Below are 11,333 nucleotides of genomic sequence, written 5' to 3'. Positions count from 1 at the left end.
CAAAAAATACTCAGATAAAATAGAGGTTGTCTATGTATCTTAAAGGGCCAGGGGGCACAACTGGAAGACTTGCGCATATGCAATAGTTCCTTTGCACCAGTCACGCAATTTATCCCGGCAGTACTATTAGCCCATCATTAATAATACTCGTTTGTGGTCATAGGATTGAAGAACAAAAAAATATGCTGTTACGTTTCTTTTGTGCACACATGCATGACAAGTTTGCAAATGGTCAATGCGTGTCTAGCACATCTATGGCAGCAGCACTTCATGACATATGACAGTGTTCACCGAATCAGGTTTCTCACCAAACGCCAACCTTTCATGATTGCTCGGACATCCTCTTTTAGTAAAGCTCTTTCAGCAAATGTTACACATATAGAACTCTCACCAGAATGCAGTATTGAGTGAACAGGTGACCACAGTCGGTACAGCACTCGTAATAGACACTAAACAATTGCTAGGCAGTCACCAGAGTGCAAGGTTTCACATTTAACCAGGTGAAATCTGAGTAATGCTCTTCTGAAAAATGCTATGCATATTGCATCTCCCACAGTACTGCACTCTTTTATGAATGACCAGGGCACCACTTGTACTAAAATTCTTCTCAAATGGTACACACATAGGGGTCTCACTAAAGCGCAATCTCCCAAGCAACACGGAGGCATTTATTAGTGGAGCCCTTCTGAGATGTGCTGCATGTGTAAGGACTGTCCACAGTGCAATTTTTTATGACGATTGAGATCGCTACTTCTCATAAAGCTTTTCTGACAGATATTACACGTGTAGGGCCTTTCGCCAGAGTGCATCATTTTATGCTGAACCATGTGGTGTCTTCGAATATACCCCTTATGACAGATGCTACAAATATGGGGTCTCTCAACAGAGTGCAATCTCTCATGAGTAACCAGGTGGTATTTTTCAGTAAAGCTTTCCTGGCATATGCTACACATGTAGGGAGTCTCTCGAGAATGCAATCTTTTATGACGAACGAGGTCACTGTTTTTGTTGAATGTCTTTTCACATATGGCACATGCATAGGGCTTCTCGCCAGAGTGCAATCGTTCATGAGTAACCAGGAGGTTTTTATAATTGAAGGCCTTCTGACAGATGCTGCACACATAGGGCCGCTCACCAGAGTGCAATCTTTCATGAGCAACCAGGTCGCTGCTTCTTGTAAAACTTTTCTGACATGTGCTACACACGTACGGCCTTTCTCCAGAGTGCACTCTTTCATGAACAAGCAGGTTTACCTTTTTAGTAAAACTCTTCTGACAGACACTACAAGTGTACGGCCTCTCGCCAGAGTGCAGTGTTTCATGCCTCACCAGGCTACTTTTAATAGGAAAGCTCTTGTTACAGATGCTACATATGTACGGCCTCACACCAGTGTGCATTCTCATGTGCACATCCAGGTTGTGTTTTCTCTGGAAGACTTTTGTGCAAACAGTGCATTGGAAGGGCATATTACTGTTAGACACTTCCATACGAGCAGTCCGGTGATTACATTGTTGACATGGCAGGCAGGAACGTAGCTTCCCTTTGAACTCTGCTGCCACACTGTCGTTGACGGAACTCCTAAGTGGGAACGATAAAACACTACATTAAACAATTTTACCCAATTACTGCAGGAAACTAGTTAAATGTGAACTGATTCACCCACAAAACAAGTTGCTTATTTAATAACTGTATAGTGTTTGTGTGGAAACTACCAGTGCACTTAGTACAGAAGGCATGTGTTGGTGAAATCTTGTTGTTGAAGGTTTTCCCTAAGCATTGTATACCAGACTTCCTGATTGACTAAGTTAGAAAACCACTACCATGGTTCTTAAATGCATATATCACATTGCAAGTCTACTGTTTTGCATATTTATGAAAAAGATTAAACTGAAAATAAGCCTCATAAGCAATGCCCAAAGGAAGCCAATAATTAAACGCTCAAGTGATATACATTTTCGAACAAACTCTCCCAAATCTATGGCCAAATGCAAATATATCATATATTCATTAGAGTTAAAAGCTATAATTCGATTTTTTACTATGGGGTTATTATGGCAAAGCTACACCTCGGCTATGAGGTATGCCATAGTGGAGGGCGCTAAAATAATGTTGAACGCCTGGGGATTTTCAACGTGCGCCAAAATATCCAAAGACCGCAACTGTGACGTTTCTGCTCCATCAGAAAACAGTCAGCATGGCTGGGATCGAAGCCACCTCCCTTGCTCAGAGGCACAATGCCTGAACCCCCACAGTGGATAGTGGCAAAATATAAAACTTTTTGAGGTAAAATTTGTAATTTTTTGAGAGAGTTTAAAACAAAAACTGTTTTAGTCAAGCATAAACTGCAGCAGAAACCCAGGCAGTAACAGGACAAACATTAGCATCCACAATACACAAGTCACAGTTGAAGGACTTATGCAAGTATGATGTTGCACAAGACAACTTCAATAAAGTGAAAAGCTATCATTTTTATGTTGCATTAGCAGCCAGCCTGGTAATTGTGAAAAGACTAGCCTCTAGAACAGGTGACGAAAATTCCAGCTATCTGAGTATTCCATTCAGCCAGTGTGTTAGAAATACTCTTTCTTCAAAAACCTTACCCTTTCATAATGACGTACAAGCATGCTATAATCACGAGAAAATTACAACTGCACTAGCCTAATCCGTCTTCAGTGTCTCTATAAAAAGGATGGGACATCACGTAATCTGATTCGACAAAAATGGCTCACTGAGAACAAAATATAAAATTGCATCTCACAGTGAAAAAATCCGTGTTGACACTGATACAGCCGGAAATGAAAAATCCCACTTTTTTGTTCCCGTGCTAGCGGACATTGAGAACACAGTCGTAAAGGCATGTATGCGATTCACAAAAGCGTTTGCAGTGTCTCCGGAAGGCGGAGGTTTGGTGCACCCCAAAACATTAGTAAATTCTACATTTTTAGCCCCAGATAATAAATGCACCCATAACACAACATGGAAAAACTGCAGCACTATCTTGGAGTTTGAATAATTTCTGCCAGGTGAGTCAAGTTTCTGCCATGGAGATAACTTTAGAATGACTGCAAGATCATTCAGAAAATTCCCTCTTGCTGATACTAGGTGGCCGAGGCAAATGACCCCTGTTGCCTCAGCAGTGTCAATTCTCCCATGTTACAGCAATGTTCCAACCAAAAAGCATAAAAATGAGAATGAAGCACTGATAAGCAGCACTAGCAATTGTCTGTCCTTTTGCTTGTCCTCACTTTTCATTGCCTGTTAGTGTGTGGTTTTTGACCCAAACATTTCAACCAAGTCAACTAGTCCAGCCGATCTTAACCATTAAACTCTTCCCCGCACAAGACAATACAATAGGCAACATATGAAAACACAGCCAGGAGTGGTTTTTCTTGGAGGGTTCTCCAGATGTATGAAGAAAACTAGTTTCGGGTATATTCCAGTATGTAGATAATTGTTTTTCAAGGATAAACACACATAAAGGACGGGACTGTGACAACAGCCCAGCCAGTATGTAGGTACTTGTTTGGTCGGCAACGCGAGACTTTGGGGATAAACACTGCAGAGTGGAGTAACACGCTGATGCACTTTGAGGACAGTACCAAATCTTATTATTCACACGCTACCTGCTGGACAGTGGCCACTTCTGTATATTTTGGTACTTAACCTAAGCTTAGATACTACGTATATCTGCTGCCAGTAGGAACCTTAGAGCAGCAAGGGATTTACCATCTAGGTTTCTCGCAGAAGACATAAGGACTACCCTGCTGGTGAGGCACCGTAATATTAATAATGACTGCTAACTGAACCATAGCACTATGGTAATGGCGAACTATACCAACAACTATGTTCAGCAATTTGTTGGAATGTAGCAGTGGGTCATTTGCCAAAGCAAAGATGAAGGGTAGTAGAAGAAAACCCCGGAAGCCCAATCTCATGGTACGGTCATCAGCAATGTGCATTCTTTGTGGCAGTGCATGCTGTGTCACAGTGGAATGTGACAGCCCGAGTAGTACAGATGCACTAAGGAGAGCTCTGGCTGTAGAGAGACTGCCGCACAAACTGCAGCCAGTCTGCCTGTGAAAGTAATTTGATTGAATAGACAAACAAATGAAACCCAAGAAAAGGGAGTAAACACAACGAACAGGTAAAGAATTCCTTGATTATCATTAGGCTTTTGCGTTCAAAGCATGCGAGCAGACTCAAGTGCCGAAGAAATTATTTTATCTAGTGGCATTGACGTGTCTATATAAATAAAATAAAAGATCAAGGGGAAGACCACTACACATGCAACTGGCTTGAATTAAGAAGCAACGGCAATGTAATACCAACAGTTGCAGTGGCCCTCTTATGCATGGTGGCACCCCAAAAAGCTTTTGTTCCTATATATAGCTTTGGCTGGAGCTTCACGACCAGAAAAGCATCAATACTTTATTCTAACCTTGTCATAGTTAAAGGTTGGAGAGCTTAGATGCCTGAACAAAGAAATGCCCGTACAACACTGCGAAATAAGATCACGTGAATACTGCTTTCTGTGCTGTGGGAAGGAGTAACAATGACCACTAAAAAAAATTTTTTGTGACAAAGTGCTCACTGGCAAACAAAATCTAGTGTACTTGGTTATTGGTATAACTTGCAAGTCATCTGAGGCACAGCCTGTACTTCAGTGACAAGGTAAGGCATCATGCCTGAACAAACCATGTTCAATTTTGCTGTGAAAAACATACCAGAAATGAAACATCCAGTTTACTCGAGTGAGGTGCGCGAGATAACGGCTCAGAAAACTGCAGCTAAGTGAGCCACCTTTGAAGCAGCGTCTGTTCCAAGAAAGTGGTTGCTGACGAACAAGGAAAAGGCTAACTGCTGAGGGCGTGCTTCCAAGAGTCGAAAGTTTCTAGGAGCGCAACAACGTGTTCTCTGAAACAAAATTGGCCCTACCAAGTTCGTACGACAATGTGCTGTCCATCTTGCTAAATATTGATACGCTGCTTGACACCAAGGTTGACAGCAAAAAAAAGCTTGTGCACTGGCTTCAAGGTAGCATGTACTGGATTCTATGCTTTATGTACCTGGCCATGTTCTCTCTACATAAGGGTTCACTGACTTTGCCAAAGATCACCTCAATGCCTGAAAAGATGCTTGTTTTCTTTCAGTGCCATTTTACCAGACAAGCTAAAAAATGAACTTCTACGCAACAGTTCTCATTGTGTCCTTGACAACACAATTTAGTTGCATTGTGGTTAAAACTTGTTATAATAAAATTGAAGGGGCACCGTGATTTGCTTGTTATAACCAGTGTTTCCTTATAGTTGTAGCAGGCATTTACTGCAACTATTGTGCACTGTATCCCGCCTAAAAACAGTTAGCGAAATTAGAACTCGCCACGTGGTGGAGCACCAGAAAATAGCCGCCTTCCTGCTTTACTGCAGTTCAAAATACGAAACTCATATTTCAGACTTTAGCGAAATTAGAACTCGCCGCGTGGCGGAGCACCAGAAAATAGCCGCCTTCCTGCTTTACTGCAGTTCAAAATACGAAACTCATATTTCAGACTTTCTAGTTAAGAAGTCGGTAACTAGACGTTGATGTATCTTTATGATGCAAACGACGACTCATTTAGCTTCGTGCCAAGTGTAACGGCTTTCACCATAGCCACCTTTTGGTCCAGCATTAGTGTCTTTTGCTTTCCCTTCCTGCTTGTTGCATTCATGCTGCTCAACTCTCAAACACAGCATAACAAAAGGTAAACTTGAAGCATTAAGAAAAAGCACGCACACCAGTTCCTAAATGCAGCTTCCCTGGCACATGTCAGCAAGTGACAACAGTTGCAGGTGAGCACGCCAATGCTGTGTGTGCCGTGTACATCGAGAGAAAGGTGGATACCATAGAGTTTCATACTAATATATACTAAAGGGAAATCTGTTGCTGCAGTCGCGGTCCACCGTGGGTGGCGCCATGTGGCTTTTTTTTGTCTCGAAGCCAAATCAACCAAAAAGGATTCATTTTGTCTTGTTCATCGTGCATGAAGCTTCTACATAATCACTTAAAAATTAATCTTTTTGGAGGTTCAATTTTATAATAACAAGGTCATTCTGATGAACCTTCTACAGTAATAGTGTCGGTTTTTCGCAGCCAGAGCCAGCATTTCAGCCTGTTCATGAGCCATGCCAAGGACAAGTGGAACGTGCCTGCCCGGTACATGACGGAATGCTCGCTGAAGCGCAGTCTCCCCTAGACAGTGGCGCCAGATTTCCCTCTAGTATATATTAGTATGAAACTCTATGGTGGATACGGCTTCTTGGCACAGGAAATGCATAGCGCACCATCAGGCTTTGCGCGTGTTGCTGGAGGATGCATAGCGGGAATTCTCATTTGTTAAATTCAGCTGTCGCCTAGTGATATAGAAATTTTAACTTAATATAATGAGGTTTAAAATACACTGGTTTCTAGGGAGACTTTCAAGGGTAATTATGATTTGCTTGTTACACCCATTCTTTTGTTATAGCCCGTCTTGTTATACCCAGGTTTACCTGCATTTGCAGATCAAACATCTGAAACTAGGCCTTTAGAGCTCTTGATTGAAACTGTATTTGTCAATTTGCATTTAGCAATTCCAAGGAACTCCCGATTTTAAACAACCTCCTACTTTCAGAAAAAAATGCAGACAAAATATTTCCATTTGAATCTCAGCACCCCCTTTTCAGTAAAGAAACCCGCATTCCCCAGGCTGCCAATGGAGCTTGCTCTCTACTGATAAGACCGAGCTGTCAGGTGGCACAGTCTCAGGCTTCTGGTGCCTTGCAGGCTAGCGTGGTGGTGTGTACTGTCGCCTGCTGAGCTTAGCGCAGCTGCTTCTTATGTTGCTGTGCTCCAACACTACATGACAAGAAAGCTGCACAAACATCTCCGTCAACCATTGCAAGGTGGATTTCACATGCATGGAAGCGGGTCCAAGTTGACGTTGTGGCCAAGTCATTTAGGAAAAGTTCAATAACAAACCACTTCTACAGAATAGAACACGACCTGCTGTGGGATACTGAGAGCAGGTGTTCAAGCAGTTCGACGGGCTCAACTAAAAGTGAGACTATCAGGCATAAGCTGTGGGTTCACTGTCTGTGCGTATTTTAATGTATTTTTGGTTAAATAAAACATTATTCGGTGTGCCCTTTTCGTCAATACTGCTGCAAAAGAAAGGAGGTGTTCACTGTAGATATTTCGAATCAGAACGCTTCCTCCGACTTAAGGTAATGAGATTGCTGAAAAAGACGGTGCTTAGACGAAAGTAAATCTGATATATGTGGGTATGACAGTTACACCTTCCAGCATTCTTTAGCCCAGTGGCAGCTTTCTCATTTCTCGTTTTAGGGGACCTCGCTCCACTGAATTTCCTGCACTAAATCCTTCAGTGGAGCAACGTGACTTGTTTTAAGCTAGGGTACTTTGCAGTGCTGATGTCCTGCAACTAACAGCACTCCAAGCATCACAACCCACCCTATATTGCTGCACTGTGAGTCACAGGTGCAGGTGCGAGTACCAGCCTCTGCCACAATGTCTTCCCCATCTCCTGAAGAAGGGAGTTTCTCCGAGGCACCAACTTGGGTGCTGTGCACCACCAGAACTGAAAAAAAAAATCAGATACCATAAAGTTCCGAAAGAATTCCCACCCAAAGCACAAAGATATAGTGAAAAATACAAGATAAATGAACTTTCAAGTCAAGTGTGAAAAACTACAAAAAAGTGGTTGCACCACCAGCAGATACTGCAGAGATACCAAGAAAAAATACACAATGAGCAAACTTTCAGGTAAAGTGTGAAAAGTACAAATAAGTGACCGCATCAAAACATGAACAGATCATTCGTCTAGATTTATTCAGTCACTGGCATTAAAGCCATCGATTTTAGGGAAGTGGGCCATCTGCTATAGAGCACTGCATGGGCCCAAGCCGGCCCAAAAGCCCGGGCCCGGCCCGTGGGCTGGGTAAGGGATTGTTCGATCGGGTCTGGGCCGGGCTCGGGACCATGAGCTTCGGGCCCGGGGCCGGGCTCTGGCCTGAATCAGGCCCCCATTAGGCCCGGGTCTCATACCTGTGGGTAATGGCGCGCGTTTGCTAATGCTTGGCTTTATTGGTTCGTATGTTTGCTCGAACACAAAACTACAAGACACGCAACCCAGGCAACGAATTCTAAAAGAACGAGAAGACAGATGAGAGAGGAGGCGCCGTGCCACCACCGCGCCCGTCTCCGTCGGTGAGCCAGGGTGCCGCAACGGCATGAAACGGTGAACGCGCGATATGCACGGAGGAAGAAAAATTTTAGGAGGGAGCATGAAGTCAGGCGGCCCAGCTTTGGCAAGCCAACCTCCTCTGATGCCGCATTCTCCTCTCGTCGGGATACTCCTGCGAAATGCATCGTGGAAGATGCACCTCTTTCAGGCCTGCGGTAGCATTTAGAGGCTCCAGTTGGCTGCCGGTCTCAGCTACTCAACCTGGCATAATCCCACCAGGAGCAGTTACAGCGCGTTTTTTCCCTGTCTCGTTGCATTGTGCAATAAACGAAGTTTGCAGGAGAATTTTCTGCTGTTGTTACTCAACAGTCCCAGCTTGTCAGAAATTAATGTATCTCAACTATAAATGTCCACCGTTTTTCCATTTTATGTGCGTGTTGTATGTTGTAGTCATTCCTTTAAATGCAATAATGACATTGCGTGGTTAGCACTGCGTGCATGAGACACCCACCAATGCCTCCGCTTATAATATTGCCCTGCAAGTATTTTGCAAAAGTGTTATAAGCGTAATTAACCGAAGGTATGGTATACGCAGTACCACTGAAAATCGTGATGTTGTCTGAAGTTCTCACAGCCCTATCCGAAAATATCTTGTATACAATAACTGGGGATTGGACAGTGCCTCATTTATGCTCAAGGCCTAATTGGCTGAGACGGGCCGGGCCGGACCCAAGCCTTGCAGGCCCGGGCCGGGTACGGGCCGTATTTGAAAACACCGGGCCGGGCTCGGGAGGTCTGGAGCATGGCGCTTTCAGGCCGGGCCGAGCCCGGGCCGCAAAAAAATCGGCCCATGCAGTGCTCTAATCTGCCACACTTAGGTCTTTTATTAAAGTGAATATTTCACCACTAAAGGGGAATGGGCGATGTTTCGGGGGAGGGTGTTCCTTTGGAACTTTATGGTATGGGGGCAGCTAAAGGCGATGAGTGTTATGGAAACCATGTGAGGTGCTGCGCTTGTTGGTGCGAACTGTATTTTGCCTACAAGTTGAACTTGGTGACGCCATGGGAATTTCAAAGGCTTCAGAGAAGTTTTATTCACGTAGCAATAAATACTCATGCACTTCTAACCTTGCAAAAAAATAAACGATGACAACAAACCCTTGCATTGCCTAGAAAAATTTTAAAGGATCACATTTACATATTATCAAACAAAATTCTCATGCTGTGTGAAGCAGCTACTGTTATCGCTACTCCACTACACTAATGCAGATCCAGTTGTTTTGTACGCATAAATTTGTCCAAAAATATTGCTTTCAACAGTACTGTACTGTATTTCTATTACAAAGTAGTTACGTTCAATCTCGACATTTTGGTAGAGAAATGGCTCCACAGTAAAAATGCTCTCCAGCTTACAAAGACACACAGCTACTATTTTATTTTCTGACACAAAGCTAATGCAGACATAACCTCTAGTGGTGCGCATGGTCACAAAATGCTGCAACTAGTATGCTACCACTTCACAAGCAGGCATGCGCAACAAAACTCACCAGTTTCCAGAAAATCCACTGGAAATGGGTCCAGCTTTTGTTCTTTTCCTGTATGTAAGGGTGAACAAAATATTTTCACTGCAACACCTCTTAGGTCCTGCACACACATACACTATTATGATGGAGAATCAGGGGTGAATATGCATAAGGTGTAAAAAAACAGGATTTAACAGGTGAAATGTCAAATTGGCGAGGCAGCACATAACACCTGCTCGCAAATGAAGACTGTAAGCCAGGTACCCTCAATCCGTACTTGGAACCGTAGAAAGTCATTATGCTGGCGTGCATGATGCACAAAGAGCAGGATGAAACACATAATAGATACGAGGAAATACTGGATATGAAAAGAAGCTATCTACTACCTTCAGTTATCACATCTCAATCTTGTGCATTCTCTCTGATATTTTCAAGTCCAACTTTTACTAACAACTGTAATGAGAACCACTGTCTCCTACAATTCGCTATAGCGTATAGGACCCACGCAGTATTTGAGCAACAGCCGCTGTGGCCTACACCACAGAAATGCCGTATGTGGCACAGGCAGTGTGGCCAGGGCAAGAACTGTTGCTGGTGAAACAGAAGCAGCCGATCCTTTTGGTGTTTGTTGCCACTGCAACCGCTGAGATCTATGCATGTGGTGCGGTGATGCGTTGGGCTAACCAAGGCAACCCAGCTGGGGGAGGACGCTGAGCAAAGTTCATCTCGCAGCCCGGTGTCACTACAGAAACCAGGCACTGCTCTGCCTCAGCGAGCGGCATTGGCGTACCTCCCTCGAGAAAAAAAGCAAACTCCCTGATGCCTTTAGGCCGAAAATATTTTTTGTTATCCTAATGCTAATATGTTCTTTCCGGCTAAAACTTGTCACATGTCCTGGAGTAGGCCAGACGTGAACCCTGGGCTTTGCTGCAATTGTAATTCGGAAGAATTAGTTTTTGGTAGGGTGGTCGTATATTAAACACTTTCCACCCAAGTTAGCCACTGCAGGAGTGGGTAGCATGCCGAAAATGCTGACACTTTAGCAACAGTGCAGGTTTGGAATGTAAGCCCTGATAGAGCAATGGATTATTATTCCTGGAAGTGTGGAGCAGTTGAACGTCGGGATATTGTAGAGGGCAGGATTTTAAGGAAGCTTACGCAAAATGGCCCCTGAAACGAGGTTGAGGGCATGGCCATATTAGAAAAAACAGACAGGAAGGTAGTGGTGATTTCATACATGCATGATGTATCCCATACGGTAAAGGAAACAGGGAATGCTGCTGACACGTTTTTTTCAGCCCCATGGAAAGTAGCTTTCTTTTGCACAAAGACATACAGGCACGGTCACTGTTAAAATCAAAACGAAGCACTTGGCCGTGCTCTATGAAGTGCCATGATGGATTCCCCAGGAAACTTGCTGGACATGCGCAATCAGTGCAACAGGCGGAGAAGCTGCACGTCGTCCTACTGTTCCACTTTCAACAGCACCATGGCTCCAGTGCTTCCATACAAGAGCGTGCCGCAACATAGAAGAAACCATATCAGATGACGCACAGCTATCTTTGCCTCTGGCATTGGTTGTGCATGTG

The 11,333-nt window shown here is 43.9% G+C and overlaps 1 protein-coding gene across 2 annotated transcripts in view; it reads right to left on the bottom strand.

Moving 5' to 3' along the window:
- Positions 1-11,333, bottom strand: part of LOC144158484 (uncharacterized) — a 30,006-nt gene continuing 18,673 nt past the window's right edge. For both annotated transcript variants that reach the window (XM_077689386.1, XM_077689385.1), the window contains exons 4-6: positions 9,769-9,816; positions 7,489-7,615; positions 1-1,578 (exon numbers count right to left, since the gene is read on the bottom strand). In XM_077689386.1, the coding sequence (XP_077545512.1) occupies positions 672-1,578; positions 7,489-7,615; positions 9,769-9,816 (1,082 nt within the window). In that variant the 3' untranslated portion in view covers positions 1-671. The remainder of the gene's footprint in view (positions 1,579-7,488; positions 7,616-9,768; positions 9,817-11,333) is intronic.

The sequence above is a fragment of the Haemaphysalis longicornis genome, unplaced genomic scaffold (assembly GCF_048455015.1).
Source record: "Haemaphysalis longicornis isolate Haplotype H1 unplaced genomic scaffold, Haemaphysalis longicornis Haplotype H1 scaffold_10, whole genome shotgun sequence".
In the NCBI taxonomy this organism is placed as follows: Eukaryota; Metazoa; Arthropoda; class Arachnida; order Ixodida; family Ixodidae; genus Haemaphysalis; species Haemaphysalis longicornis.
The sequence above is the reverse complement of the archived record's forward strand: the minus strand, read 5'-3'. Positions and strand labels throughout refer to the sequence as shown.